This window comes from Alligator sinensis, unplaced genomic scaffold, assembly GCF_000455745.1.
Source record: "Alligator sinensis unplaced genomic scaffold, ASM45574v1 scaffold626_1, whole genome shotgun sequence".
Lineage (NCBI taxonomy): Eukaryota > Metazoa > Chordata > Crocodylia > Alligatoridae > Alligator > Alligator sinensis.
Window position 1 is genome coordinate 773,400 of NW_005842548.1, and position 16,151 is coordinate 789,550.

The 16,151-nt window shown below is 42.5% G+C and overlaps 1 protein-coding gene across 11 annotated transcripts in view; it reads left to right on the forward strand.

Annotated features, from left to right (window-relative positions):
• Positions 1–6: 6 nt before the first annotated feature.
• LOC102367802 (ubiquitin carboxyl-terminal hydrolase 12) overlaps positions 7–16,151 on the forward strand; it is a 51,677-nt gene continuing 35,532 nt past the window's right edge. For all 11 annotated transcript variants that reach the window (XR_003095969.1, XM_025213790.1, XM_006032123.2 and 8 more), the window contains exon 1: positions 7–87. Coding sequence is in view for 10 of the 11 variants with exons in the window: in XM_025213790.1 (XP_025069575.1) it covers positions 40–87 (48 nt within the window). In the remaining variant the exon portion in view is untranslated. The remainder of the gene's footprint in view (positions 88–16,151) is intronic.

Consider the following 16,151-nt stretch of genomic DNA (forward strand, 5'->3'; position numbering starts at 1 on the left):
AACTGGGGCGGCCGCGGGCTGCGGGGCTGGCTCGGGCAGATGGAAATGCTGATGACCGTCCGGAGACTCGCCTCCATCTGTACCATGGTGAGCGCCCGACTTGTCCGTGGCCTCCACGGCAGCGGGCCCCTGCCCCTGTGCGGGGTGCGCGGGGTGCCCACAACGGGCAGTGCGGGGCGAGCGGTGCACCAGCCCCTCCTGGGGCCAGGGAGTGCCCAAGGCGGTGAGGAGCAGCGGCCCCACTTTAAACAGACAATTGCCAGGCTTTGAGAGCCGCTTTACCCCCCTCCCCCTAGCCCTGACCCATAAGAAGCTTTGCAGGAGCTGGTCCAGGGGCCCGGGCCCTGGTGTGCATGAAAGGCAGTGACCGCGTTTCGTGAGCGAAGGGGACTAGTGGGGCTAAGCGCTGCCGGGACTATCGAGCATCGCCCTTACTTTTACTCGCGTGAAACGAGCCTTATTCTGGTCAATAAATGTAAGTCATCTCGCAGCGGTTGAACGTGTGCAGGAAGGACCGCGGGGGTTTCGCATGATGGCATTGTGGCGCTCGGGTTCGCGGGGCCGCGGTGCTGGGCAAGCTTGTCTTTATGCCGGGTTGTAAGTCTAGAAAAGACCGAGCAGTTAGTTCATTGCTTCGCTAAGGTACAGTTGCCTCAGAAGCAGCATATTGCATCTTGTCAGCGGTGAGGAAACACTGCAGTAATTTGAGAGATCTTGTTAATGCAAGGCCCTCGCTGATCCAGTACAATTATACCTACCTGGGCTTTAAGGTGGCAGGACTGGTTGTTCCGGTTGGAAATGGACTTTAATACCTCACTTTTCATATAATCCAAAGGGATCTGAATTACCATCAGCAGTCCGACTTCCGTTTTACTTCTCCCAGAAAGATTTCTGCCTAGCACTGTATCTGCACAGCTTGGTGGGATGCAGTGTCAGTTCAGTATGGAGCTGAAAAGAAGGTGCTGTTCCTGATTTTCAGGGCTGCTACTCGCTGTCTAGAGGGGTTTTTTGGAGGGGGGCTCTAATTTAAAATCCTGACCAACCATTTTTGATTAACTTGAAATCATTGCTGGACCACACGATGTGGTTGGATGCAGTGTGTTTAAAGTGCGTAGAACCTATTTTAATACGAAATATGAATATGTTCAACTAATCTTTGCTGCTGAATGCCTCCTTGATCTCAGTGCTTTCAGGTTAACTGAAATGGAAAATGTAATATGTCTGTAATTTTCTGGGCTTGTGAGGTTTTTTCTGTAGTGAACTAACTGCAGTTTCATATCCTCTTCATGCACCGCTTTGAAAATGTTTGCTTATATTTGTACCCGCGCTTTCCCACCACAACAGCAAGTGAAATTAAACCCATAGGAAGTGGGTGGACAGCTGCAGAGCACTCCATTTAAGTGGATAGCCTTGGGACTGAAAAAATGCTGCGCCTGATGTGCACATACTCCAGCTCAGTGTAAACAGCACTCATGAACAACAGGAACAGTCTGCTAAACTTTTTTCCCTTCATTTGGGCTGGTGCCTTTATTTCTCATTTATTTCTTCATGCTTCTAATGGCAACCTTGAAACTGACTGGACCCAGTCAGTTCAAGGCTGTTTGAGAAGCCTTATAATTGACGGTTCCTGATCTCTTTCACAAGTTGTGCAGTTAAGTACATAAAATTATCTTATAAAGTAGGCAGTGGGGCCAAAAAAGGTACGGTTAACAGACCTGTCTGGTACAGCATGAGCCAGGGATGGGCAATTGTTTGGGCTGCAGGGCAATTTAAGAAGCTTCTGTGAGCTGCTGCAGGCTGACAGAGTGGGTGGGGGTGTTTCTTGCCCAGTGGGTGGGGGAAGGGCAATTGATCTTATCCAACCCATCTGCCCTGCACCCAGGGCTGGGAGTGCCAGGCAGGTGGGGTCTCCATAGAGATGAGCCCAGGATGTGCTCAGCCCAGTGGATGGGATTCCTAGAGTCATAGGGACCACAGACAGGTGGGGAGCGGTATGTGAAGTGGGACAGGTGAGCAGGGCCAGGTTTGCAGAGCAGTGACAGGACGGGACCTGCAGCAGAGTTACAATCCTCCCTGCATGTCCCTGTGACAGGTGTCAGTTCTGTGGGCAGGGGTCTGTGGGGAGTGGATTGTGCCTCCACCCAAGGCTGTGGCCTCACTCCTGTGCTGTCATTGCCCTGTGATCCTGGCCCTAACCCTGCCTACCCATTCCATTCCCAGATGATGCCCACCGCCCATCCGTGGTCCCATCCCATCTGCCTGGCTAAGTGTGTCCCATCTGTGGGGGTCCTGGCTAGTCTCCATAGGGACCCTCCGCAAGCAAGATAGAATCCCTTGGTGGGCCAGATCTGGCTGACCCCTGGTGTAAGCAAAAGGCTTGAAACTAGGGCTGGTGTCATGTTATGTAGTTACAAGAATTGTGAACCTCTGCCATAAGTAAATGCACTGTACTAGCTGCAGAATTCCCTGACCAAAGGCAGCTAATGTTTTGGACACATTCCCTAACCCAGGTAGCCAATTATCTGATTAAAAAGGCAAATGTAAAGCAGTGCATTTCCTGTGCTCATATCACTAAGACTCCCTTGCAGTGTTCAGTGGCTTTTTCATAGTAACATTTTCATAGTGGCTATTAAGTGTTAGCTTTTGGATTGTTTCTCTTCCTGTCCTGATGTTGCAGTAGATGAACAAGTAGCAGATGATATCCGTGTTGAATCAGCACTCAGCTTGAAAGTCAGCTTTGTGCAAGAGTGAAGGTAGTTACTTCTGGTTATCTAGCTCACCGAATTACAACTTTATGGAACCACATTTTAGATGCATAAATCACTCTTGGTTCAAGGGGAGAAGTTATTTATTACTTCTCTGGCAAAAACTGTTTGTGCCTCTGGTAGCAAAGAATGACAGCCTTTACTCCAAAGAAAATTCTCCCCAATTTATGCACTTCAGAGGTTGTAACAGCATTTGCCAGGATGAATGTACCTACAAAAATATAAAGTTATTTAATTTACTGTGACTTGAGTTTATTGTAAAGCTCACCCATAGTTTTATTTTCAAGTAATACAGAACTTTGGTCTGTTGTTTGTAGTAGTTTTAAGCAAAACTATCATAGTTTATACCTACTTTGAAATTAATGACTAGTAAGAAAAAACCCCAATGCATTCACTTTTACCATAACATGAAAATGGATTGCTTGGCAGAAAAAAACCATCATTTATTAAACTAAATAATTTATTTACTTTAATGAGGTGTATTGAGATGAAATTTGTTTTAGGATTTTATTAACACATGGTTCCTACTTCAGCACATATCATATAGACAGTTCTTACAATATGTCGTCCTGAGAAAACTAAAGCACAGGAGGTTATTCTCTGACTCCCAGGATGAGTTACAGGTAGACGCAGAATTCTTACATTTTGGAAACTAGGTCTCCCAATCTGTCTCGTGATTGTTCTGCTAGACAGTAATGCCTCTTTAAATTATTAGTTGTATTCTGTTTATTTTGAGTTCCATCTCCCTGCTAGGAAAGGTAACATGTAACCAAGCTTCCTATCCTAAAAGGATTTCCAAACTTCTTGAAGTTTGAATCATGAAACTGTCTTCCAAATACTCTGTTTTGTGTACGTGACCATGTCTCTTGTGTTGGTGATTACATAATATCCTGTGGTAACTGCACCAGTGACAAGCAGTGGAAACTCATAAGAAAATATTTAGTGTGTTTTAGCTGCCTGCTGGAAAGGAAAGTCAACATCATATGACTAAACAGATCCTTACAAACTACCAGCGAGTTCTGCATAGACTAACATTGCCTGAGTATTTGTCAGATTTGTCTGACTTTTTTTTTCCTTTCTGATCAACAATTGTATATGTCAAATGCTTCAGGAATGTTTCTGTCTTTGGTAAATGACTGTGAGACTAATCAAGAGTCTGTCTTAGAGAGAATATTGGTGACATTTCATTTTATCTTATGCTACCAAGACAAACACCAACATATTTTCCCTGATGTTATTTAGCATCTGATAGCTATGCAGGGGTGTTCCTCTGTGTGTCCATAGCAATTGCAGTAATTAAAATGATGTTCAGTTTGGTTGCTGCAGTTTTCCGGAGAAAGAGAGGAGAGAGGGCACTATCTTTCATAATGGTAGTGCTTTTTTTCTGTATAGTTTCTCCCTCGGCTTCAGACTTACCCTCAGAAACGTTTGTCAGAAGTCACCTTTTAATTTTTTTCTTTTCGTTGTCAATAGCACAGGAACACAACCAAATGCTTTTACAGCTGTTAGCAGTAAAGCACCAATCTGATCATTTTCCTCCTTCAGAAAATGCAACAGCAAGTAGCTAACTAAAGTAATAGTACATTTCAGTAAGCTAATTAAAGCCACTTCCCACTAGGTCCTTGTCTAATTGCTCTGAAAAAACTAACAAGGCATGCCTGGAGAACCCTCATTCAGCATTTGCATTGATGGCAATCCTATTTTTGTTCTCCATTTAAGTATAGCATGGACCTAATTATTAGTTTCAGTTCTGGAAGGGGGAAGGAGGGGACCTGAGTCATTTGCAAATAAACTCCAGTCCTAGCTACATACACCAAGAAAATGATATGTCATGTCATAGAATCATAGAAGTAGGGTCAGAAGGGACCTTGTAGATCTTCAGGTCCAACCCCCTGCCTGGGCAGGAAGAAAACTGGGCTCAAATGACCCCAGCCAGGTAGGCATCAAGCCGCTTCTTAAAGACCCCCAGGGTAGGAGCCAGCACCACCTCCGTTGGAAGTCGGTTCCAGATCCTAGCCGCCCTAGGTCAAGGATGGTTTTGCATTATTTTGTTTTTAAAAGAGGTGTAAAATACATTTGCAAGTGAGATAGCACTATCTTATTGTTAAATATTTTCTGTGCACGGAGGGGGAATCATTCAGCTTCAAAATCCATCCTCCATACTGAACTGTGTTCCACTTCTTGATTTAAGATTAAATTAAAGGAGGTCCTCTTCACATTGAGAGTTTGTTGATGAACACTAGCAAACTACATTTTAGGGGAAGATATGTAATTGTCTGCAGCCTTGGCAAGCCATCTGCTAGATTACTTTCTACAAGATTCATCCACTAGCTTTTAATACTCCAGTTTAATGCAGGGCATAGGTCAGCAGTGACTTGGGGAGGGACGCGTGGGGATATTCCAGGCTGTTAACAGTTCTGAGACTTAAAGATGCAAGGAGATTTAATAAGCAAATGAAGACTGTACATGCTTTCCTGAAGGGTCAGTTCTGCCTTGTCTTCCTCCATGTCTGTGGAGGGCCTCTTTGTTACAGAATTAGTGTGGTTTTACTTTCCGTTGGTAATGCTCTCTAACTTTTATCTCTCTCCAGACATCTGCTGCCTCACTTTCTAATGGCTAGCCCTGCAAGGGCATAAGGGACCAGCTGAAGAGAACCCTTTTAGCTTAAATGAAAGTGTTAATTTTGGAGTTGGGGTTTTTAGTCCCAGCTACATGGGGTTGTTGTGTGATTTGTCTAGTAATTTCCAGTTGGCATCACATGGGTTTATTACAATGGAGTGGAATTTGGCAAGCTCATATAGGGGCTGTGCACTCCTATAGCTGTGTGTGTGTCTGCTTAATATGCTTCAGTGGGGATTTGCATGTGAGGCCAGTGGCCGTACTTCATGGCCGCACTGATGTAGTGTATTGTAAAAGACATCCTACAGTTGCTTAGCTGGGTGTGGTGGGACATTTGGCTATCACCATAGACTGCACTAAAGGGAGGTTTGAATCTCAGATAAAGTCCTGGGTCGGCCCCCTTCTACAATTCCAGTGCCCTCCCTGCATCCAGCAGTGAGGCCTAGGCTGTGCTTCTTGATAATCATTTCTAGTTCTGGTGTATGCCTGTGGTTTTCACCTGTCTCTTGACTTGGTCTCTAGCTGGTAGGTAGCTGCTAAATTATTCCAGGTCATGTTCTGATAGTATTGCATACTTAACAGTTCTTTACTTGCAGGTAAGACCACTTGTCTCATGGAGCAGTAGCATGCCCATAGGCTTTTTCAGCATATGTACAAAAGAAAGAAACACATGTCTTCTCAACCAAAATCAAACTAAATGAGAACTGAGTGTCCTGTTTTTGTAGTTTAATAGGTCATATCATTGGGTATCATGCTGTCCTTTGCTGTGAAGCACAGACTGTAGCAAGCAGTGGCTGTTCTTGCATGCAAAGGAGAGCAGCAGCTGTTACTTCTGTCTTTCCTCCAGACACTTCAGAAGTCTCAGGGGGCCATAAAGCTCAGTGTGGAGGTAGTGAAGAACATCATATAGCTGTTCTCTTTGGTGAGGTGGGTGCATTTCTGACTCTAGGTACTGATTTGCAGCACCCCCCATAGGTGGTGGAGTTTTTGAGTGTGTGTCTATAGGCAGTGCATAGTAAGGTAACTTCTGAGGAAACCTCTGGAGGTGTAGGTCTCCATATGGAAACTTTTGTGGGCAGTGATGTCCTGATGTGCACCTTGTTTTAAAGATATCCAAAGGTTTAAAGACCCAAGCTCATGGCTGTTCATGCAGTGGGAGACCTGTAATCTCCTTCCTGTGGAACCACAAGGAGACTGTGGGAAATGTGCAGCCCATTCCAGGGAAGCTGTGATGCATTATTTATTTGAAACAATACCTCAGTGTTAAAAGCCCTTCTGACATTTTTCTAGGACCAGTTAAAGCAGTGATCTTCAACTTTGCTCCACTTATTCTTAGCTTTCACTCATTTCTTGATTACATAAAGAGAGTAGAGTAGTTCTCCTGTTGCAAACAACTCAGACCATGACAAGTCAGAATGCTTTTGACACTGCTGATTCCTTTTTGAAATCTCTGGGCTTTACCTTTGAAATCATGTGCAAACACCTACACACCTTGTATTGTACAGCATCCTGTGTCACCCTTAAAAGGATCTCAAGGTCCTGTGTCATCCTGGTTGAGAATCACTGGCTTAAACAATAAGGTGTATAATTAGTTAAGGAAAGTCAATAAAGATCAGTTAATTCAAGTGGGTTGCCTGTATTATTACATCTTCCATGCCTGGTACAAGAATCAGGTTTTAGGAAAAATAATGTAAATGCATACACATCCCTGATGCCTTTATATATCTTTTGTATGCCCTTCTGCAAAAACATACCAGACTCCAGTCTTCCATCTCGCAGATGTCAGTATGGGAGGTCTGTCGTCTTGTGGTCAAGATAATGCATTGTGTTGTAAACAATCATTTTGTGTTGTCTTTTCTGCCCTTTCCTGCTTCTAAGTTTTTGACTGCATGCCCGATGACTTGCCTACTTAAGCCCTCATGCATCAGGGTGTGATTGCAGCTACTGATAGGTCTTGGGACTGAATTTCTGTACTCCTCCATTTCTGTGCTAGCTTAATCTGTATGCATTTAATATCTGAAACTTCATCCCTAGCATTAGGCTTTGCCTTTCATCACCACCTGTTTCCTTTATTTCATTGCTCCCTTTGGTCATTGTGTTGGATTGATGCGTGAAGAACAGACTGTGTTTTTATTTATGGTTTGCAAAATACTTGCTGATAATCTGTGTCTGGGTCCAGGGGACCCAAATGTGTTCTGGTGAGCTCATTTATATCCAGAAATATTGCCCTTTAAATCTGGAAATTGTACTGGGAGGACACATGACTGGTCTGTCTCTTCAGCGCTGGGTCAGACAGTGGGAACACAGAGACAGGGAGTGATCCTTGAAGGGGCTCTCTACCTCTTGCATATACCTGAAGGGAGCAGCAGTTGTCTGACAGAAAACCTCAGCTTCAAGAGGCTATAGAAGCCTGGAGACAATGACTAAAGCCAAGAGACCAAGGAAGGAAGCAGGACTATTGGTTATTTTGTTTCAAATTTTAACCTTTACTACAGAAAACTTTCAGGGGAGAACTGGAATCATCTGATAGTTAGGAGTTTAACTGCACCTCCCCTGGCTGGTGGATCTGCTCATCAGTAATGTCCTATTACTATTGGACAAAGGTTCCAAGCAACTTGTTCAGGCTCTCAGCTTCTTCAGTTGGTTCTGTATCACCTACCCTTCTAAATCTCCTACCCCCTACCTCCTTTCATATCTCCTTTCTAACTGGATGTTTTGCAGCCTCATTTTGAATACATACATTATCACTGGAGTGCATGAATTACAGCATCTCCATGCTGAATTACTACCTTGTATGTGAGTAAATAAGGACCAGATTCTAGGAAGTTACAAAAGCCTTCTGCTCATTGTTTTCTTTTCTGTGCCTTGCTGAATAATCATATTAAATTAAAATGGATTACCAAACAGATGCTACTGGTTTAGTTAAAAAGTTCAGTTTCAGTTAGTGCTCCATAGGAGTAAATTGACTTCGCATGATTTTGTAGTTTTCAATGAGGCCTGTAAACTTTGAAAATTAACTATGGCACCTTGCAGTGTACATTCTTAAGGAGTTGGCAAAGATGGTCATTTTTTTTCACTCAGTTTGTAAAGCCTGTAGATTAGTGAGGTTCAGCTTAGTGAGATTCTGTTGTATTTACCAGTGCAGAAGTGCAGTGTATTTGCCAGTCCTGCCAGATCTTTGACACTGTTATGCTGATTCATTTTACCTGTCTAATAATAGTGTTGAAATCAGAAGTTCAAGTTACTGTAACTTGCTATGCCTATTTGAAGCTTTATTTGACTAAAGCAAAGGAGATCACTTTAAAACATAAATCATAGCTAGACAGGCTGAACTGACAATTTTTTTTATATCCGCATTTGAGGCTGTTGTACTATAGCAGCACAACTCAAGAAGTTAAGGTTTGGAAATGAAAATCTCATTTTTGAAGGCCAGTTTTGGTGTACAAGTCCTGTTTCTGAAACAAAATGTGGGGAAGGGTACATATTCCACAAATTGTCTTGGATCATGTTGAAGAAAAAAATACAAATACACTTTAAAACAAAAAATGACTATTTAATTGCTCAGGAAATAGGAGCAGCTGCTTGTGGCTAGGCTAGCAATGTGAAGGCTGCTAGACCTGATGAAACTCCTCACTCTATTCAGTTTCCTTGTTCCTACTCATAAAGTTCTACCCGCTTCTGTTTTGCCTGCATCTCGTTTTTCATCTTGGGTCACTTCTTTACTCATGCTGCAAGTGTACCCACTTGGTGGGGCCCCATTTTAAAGCCCACATCCTCTGATTTATCCTCAAAGTCTAAAACTTGTGCCAACTTCTAAAAATAATTCTTCAGATAAAACAAATGATTAGCCAGAGACACCACCAGCAAGGCTTATTAGGCAAGTACTAGATTTTATGTACTGAGCTGTACTTATTAGGCATATAACACATTTTATGTACCATTTTCCCTGTTTTGCCTCATAATTCTTGAAGATACAAGTTCTTTGGGACAGGGGAAGCATCTTGAATGTCTCTGCAGTCTTGGCTGCTAGTTCAGTGCAGTGAGGTCGAGAGCTGAAGCATCAGCAGTGTCCAGGCTAGTATCTCATATGACACTTGTTTATTTTAATACATACCAATTCTCTAGTTATTTTGTGGTTTCCATTTGATTTCATAAGGTTCCTCTGAAATGCTGCAGAGCCTTACTAGACCAAAACATATGGTATAAATAAGTATCTGGTTGAAAGCTACTTGCAGAGGCTCTGTCAACTATAACTTGCTTAATTTAATTGTACTGGCATGTATTAACTGTAATGGGATAGGGAGCATTCAGTGACACTGCTTTGCTATGAAATATGTGATGATGGAGTAAATATTCTGCACTGAATTTGAGTGTTATTGTAACCAAATTATTTTGACAGAAAGATGTGTGGTCAGATTTCCCTGCTATATGTGAAATTGTCTATCAAGGCACCATTTTAAATGAGCCAATGGCGCTTCTGTCTCTTAAGAATAATGTTAGAAGAAAGTATTATGGGCTAGCAGTATTTTTGGGCAGAGTGCCAAAAACACCCTAACCTCGACTTACTGTAAGATGTTGGCATGCCAGGGGCAGATGGCGGGGGAGCCGTGAGGGGCCTGATACTTGTTGCGGCAGCACAGCCCCAGCCCCTTCCCTGCCATCCACCCTGAGGTGCATGTGCTCAGCAAAATGCCTTTGCATGCCATGCTCTGGCAAGTGTGCCAGGGGTTGCTGACCCCTGTATCATGGTATAGTCTTTGAATATATTCTAAATAAGGTAGTGATTCATTAAATTTGGGGTAACTTTAACTGTGCATATTTTTTAAAATAATATATGCTGTAGGGATTGTTTCTGTTGTTCTGAGAACATTTGTACATTATGTTGAATGGTACTGCTGATTTAAGTAATTCGTGTGAAAATGTCCTGTCTCCATGTGAGTTCTGAACTTAGTGTCTGAAATGGCAGAATATCCTAAAATTTGCACATCAATACGTTAGCCAGATGTTGTCAGGATGATTTATACAAAATCTCTGCAAGAATCTGAGTAAGCAAACTTATACTAGCAGACCAGCTGTACTTTAAAGAAACCTTACTGAGGGTGCAGGAACAAACCATCCTGATATGCAGGAAAACTAACAAGTATGGCAGAAAGCCAGCTTGGCTTAGCAGGGAACTCTTCAGTGGGCTAAAACACAAAAAGGAAGCTAATAAGAAATGGACACTTGGACAAACCACTAGGGAGGAGTATGTGAGTATTGCTTGGGCATGCAGGGATGAAATCAGGAAGGTCAAAGCGCAATTGGAGTTGCAGCTAGCAAGGGATGTGAAGGTTAACAAGAACGGCTACTACAAGTATGCCAGCAACAAAAGGAAGATCAGGGAAGGTGTGCATCCTTTACTAAATGGGTGAGGCAACCTAGTGACAAATGATGCAGAAAAGGCTGAAATACTCAATGCCTTTTTCATCACAGTCTTCACAGACAAGGCCAGCTCCCAGATTACAGCACCTGGCAGAACAGTTTGGGGAGGAGATGAGCAGCCAGCAGTGGCAAAAGAACAGGTTAGGGACTATTCAGAAAAGCTGGATGTGTAAAAGTCCATGGGGTTAGATGGGATGCACCCGAGGCTGCTGAGAGAGTTGCCTGAGATGAATGCAGAGCTGCTCGCCATCATCTTTGAAAACTCATGGCGATTGGGAGAGGTCCCAGATGATTGGAAAAGGGCAAATATAGTTCCCATCTAGATTCATCAAGGACAAGTCATGTTTGACTGACCTGATTATCTTCTATGACAAGATGACTGGCTCTGTGGATGCAGGAAGAGCAGTGGACTTGATATACCTTGACTTTAGCAAGGCTTTTGATACGGTCTCCCACAGCATTCTTGCAAGCAAACTAAGGATGTACGGGTTGGAGGAATGGACTGTAGGGTGGATAGCAAACTGGCTGGATCATCATGTTCGAAGGGTAGTAAGTAGTCAATGGCTCAATGTCTAGTTGGCAGCTGGTATCAAGTGGAGTGTCCCAGGGGTCAGTCCTCAGTCCAGTTTTGTTCAATATTTTCATCAGTGACCTAGAAGATGGGATGGAGTGCACCCTCAGCAAGTTTGTAGATGACACCAAGATGGGGGCAGTAGTAGATATGCTGGAGGGTAGGGCTGGGATTCAGAAAGGTCTTGACAAATTGGAGGATTGGACCAAAAGAAATCTCATGAGATTCAACAAGGACAAGTGCAAAGTCCTGCACTTAGGAAAAAACAATCCCCTGTGCAGGCTGGGGACTGACTGGCTGGGCAGCAGCTCTGCAGAGAAGGATCTTCTAAGCTGAATATGAGCCAGCAGTGTGTCCTTGTTACAAAGAAGGCTAATGGCATACTGGGCTGTATTAGTAGGAGTGTTGCCAGCAGATATTGAGTAGTGATTATTCCCCTCTATTCAGCACTGTTGAGACCACATCTGGAGTACTGTGTCCAGTTTGGGACCCTCCCCCCTCCCCCCCACTACAGAAATGATGTAGACGAATAGGAGAGAGTCCAGCAGAGAGCAGTGAACATGGTTAGGGAGCTGGGGCACATGACTTATGAGGAGAGGCTGAGGGAACTGGGCTTATTAAGTCTGGAGAAGAGAACACTGAGGGGGAATTTAATTGCAGCCTTCAAGTACCTGCAGGGTGGTTCCAAATGGGATGGAGCTGGACTGTTCTCAGTGGTGACAGATGACAGAGCAAGGAGCAATGGTCTCAAATTGCAGCAAGGGAAGTTTAGGTTGGATATTAAGAAGAACTTTCTCACTAGAAGGGTTGGAAGCATTGGAACAGGTTACCCAGAAAGGTGGTCGAATCTCCATCCTTGGTGTCTTTTTAAGACCTGGCTAGACAAAGCCTTGGTCAAAGTAACCTAGTCAGGCATATTCCTGCTTTGAGAAGGAGTTGGATTAGATGACCTCCTGAGGTCCCTCCCTAATTTTCTATGATTCTAGGACCAGTATTTTGGTTGGGAAATGAGGAGGGACTTGTTCTAAGGCTTAGTGGGTTTTGTTTTCCATTTTCTTTTTGTTTTACTTTCATGGTATTTTTTCCCTCCAAGGAAAAATCATTGCAGAAAAATATTTGGCAAGATTAGTGTCTTTTTGGCACTTATAATTCCTACATTCTTTCAAAGTAAACCTTTAATTTGTCTCATTAGATTGAGTTATGGTTATTTCAACAGCAGGAAAGTCAGGTATAAACTTGCTGACTGCCTCATGCTTTTGTATATCTTTTTAAATGTAATATCAAGAAAGCTGTGTAACTTGAGCATCTTGGAAATACCTCCTCTACTGAGTTAATACATACGTTTCAAAATTATGATTAATCTTATGAATAATGATGTTAGAATTTCTCAGGGTTGCACATGAGAATAAAAAAATAAAGTGCTTTAATTACTACTGTCAAAAGAAACACATGAAGTGAAAACTAAATGCCTTAAAGGAAAGTAACTACCATATCCAGATATATAATATCTGTTTTGGATGCACAGCTTGTAATCATTAAAAGTAAAACAAATGAACAGATGTGGCAGTAGTTCATCTCACCTGTTTTCTTTAATGTTTGGTCAGGTGGATACAGTCAGATGGGGGCATGTTTTGAGTCAGTTTAGTTGAAAGAGGGGCAGGGGGGAAAGCAAAGGATCATTCAGCTAATCAGGATGGAAAAGACTTCTGCTGCCTCACCCTTTGTAGTCGGAAAAAATAAGCCAGTTGTTCACCATATACTTTCTTTTATTTTAAGAATGTCTGTTAACTCTCTTTTGAGTTCCTTTTAAAAATGCAGCTTGCTTACTTTATGGTGTCTGCTTTTGTCTTCCCTTCCTTCTATTTTTTCTTTAAAAAATTGGGCAACTATGACCTATGTGGTTGTGTGCACACATTCATGCATGCATCTCTTCTCTGCCTCACCCCTCTACAGACTTCTCTCTCTCAAATTTTTGTCCCGCTCCTGTCAACCTCAACTGCTTCTTTCTTGATATACACCTTCTTTTCCTTTTGTCCCATTATATTACAGTGTCCACCCCAGTCAGACAAAACTCTTGGACTCGATGCGATATCTTTTTTTAGACCAACTAAATAGTAGCAAAAAAAAATCTTTTTTTTGCAAGCGTATGGGTCCAAACTCCCTTCATTAGGCAGAGGAGAGTTCAAAGACTGTAAAAGTTCTCAGTTGGTCTAATAAAAGATATCACATCTACTCAAAGAACCTTGCTTGCCCGGGTAGAAAAGAAACTTCATCTTGCACAGGGGAGGTAAAGGATGGTGAGGTTCCCCTGGGTTTCAGAGTCCATTTGTGAAAAAGTTGCTCTGTGAATATGCAGATTAGGCAGAGAGAGAGCTCCAGCAGGTTTCTTCCCTGAAGGTGGGAGATGTCAGGCAGGGAGTTGAGTTTTGCTTATTTCCTGTTTAGCAATGAAGTTTACATTTCCAAATGGCTAACTATGATATCTTCCCTGTTTCAGGGATATAGTTTGTAGCAGTGTTAGACAAACAGAGCTGGCTACAAGCTATATCCCTGAAACATGGAAGATACTCTTACCCCATTAGGACATGTTAAATAATGTATCAGGTGCTTAATAGCCAGTGGCCTCTACGAAGATCCAAGCAACAACCAGATGAGGAGCTTGCATGATTCTGAAAAGCAGCCCTGAGACTGACACCAGATTGTTCATTTCACTCTCTTTAACTTTAGTAAAGTTGTCAGTAGCAGCATATGCACTGGTGCAGTCTGCCTTCAAATTTGGGACTGTAACATTGTATCAGTTTTATAGCAGTTTCATATTTATAAAGATACCTTTGTAATGGCAAAGAAGTTTAAGTAAAAGCTTGCATTCTGCTAAAATTGACATCATTCTTCCAGAAGGGAAAAATATTTTCATGCTGTGTGAGAGAATTTTTTTCAAGCCCTGCCTTTATGTGAAGTTAATCTTCTCTGGCTTCAATATGGCAGGAATTGTGTAGGACTGTAGTTGAGGCTGTCATCAATATTCCAGTAGTGGTGCATCATAGTTTTTCTGCCGTGGCTTGTGGAGGACTAAACTTGTAATAGGATTTGGACTTCAGTGCAAGTTGAATGTATTTATAATTGATAGTACCATACTTAAAAGATACAATTGTAACTTAAAACTTGAGGTTTTTATTTGGACACAGATGATTCTCGTCCCTAGACCGTAATTCTCTCTTTGCACTGTGCGTTTGTTCTAAGCTACTCACTTCCTTTTTTTTTGTTTATATGAAGCCTGAAGAGCCCCTCGGGTACTACGGGATTGGCAAAGTTAATAACCTCTTTCCAAAATCCAACTGTGATCTTTTTTAGCTTCCTTTCCTCCAGACTTTGTTACCTTCTGGACAGGTGCTGGTCTATAATCCATTCAGCTGTAGAAAACAAATAGTAGCTATGAATTTCAAAGAAGTTACGACACGTATTAATCTCTGATCTCTTGAGGAAACTCCTGTGTCCACATCTGAATCATTTAAATCTGGCCTAAGCAAGGCATTCAGATACGCTGTTGGAAGAATCTTGCACCCGGGAAGCAGTTTGACTTGATACATCTCTTCCTCCAGTTTCAGCAGTTCTGAGAGCTGGCAACATAATTGGGCTGGAATGTGGGTGTATACTCCATATTTTCACTTGCGTGAAGTGTTTCTCAGTAAATAAATCCTTCAGCCTTCATCAAGGAAAAATGATTCACTGCTCGCAGGGCACCAGAGATGAGTTCTCAGTTCCACACTTGATTTCCAGTCAAAACTGGAGTCAGTTGTAGGGCTTTTTCAGGCAGCTTGTGAAGGACTTGCTCAGATAGTGCCTCAGGTTGAGTGTTTTTGAAAGCTGGTCTCTTCACCTCACCAAACTAAATACAAGCTGCTTTAAAATACTGTTGTTTGGGGTTCTTTGGCTCAGTGTTGCTCCATGTTATTCAGTCACTTTCATTCTGCCTTTTTTATTTGTTTGAAGCAAATATTGGCCGTGTCTTCATTGAATCAGTGTGGGAGATGAAAGATGAAATCAAAGTTTGTCTGTAATTAACTGTTTTCTATGGATCACTAGCAAGGTAACAGTTTCTAGATATAAAATGTTTAAAATTACTTTTAAAATCATATATAGATCACTTGCCTTTAATATCTTGTGTCTTGCTCCATTATCTCGAACCAAATTTATTTTAACTTGGTTTGTACCCTTTAAAAGGATATTCTTTGGGTCTGATGCTGGTTGGCAGGGAATGAAGTACAGTTATTCTTGGAAAGTTCTTCCTAATGAGGATGCATGCATGAAGCAGTGCTCTTTGGGAGAGTCATTTCAAGAACTACTGTAGAAAATACATCCTCCACAGATGCTGATTTCTGATCACTCTTTAACAGCTGGCAGTATTTCTGCTACTTGCATGAACAAAGAGAAATAGGTGCTTTAAATTTGCATGATTATTCTTACTTTGCAAGAATCCTGAAGGTAGGCTGACATCATTTTAGGTGGAATAAACTGCAGGGTGGAGATTTTGTCTCCTGTCAAAAATTGCAGAAAAAGTTAGTACCAGAGCTCTGAAGGTGCAGTTGAAGTTGTTAATCCTGTTCAGAGGTAGCCAATCATTTGGGACAGGGGTTTTGAACCTTTTTTAATCAGTATACCTCTGGCAGCCGGATGCAGAGCCAGCGGGGGGAAGAGGGGGTGATGCGCAGCCGGACACGGAGCAGCACGGGGTGGTGGTTGGCAGTGGTGGCCGCTGCATGTGATCTCCCCTCCCA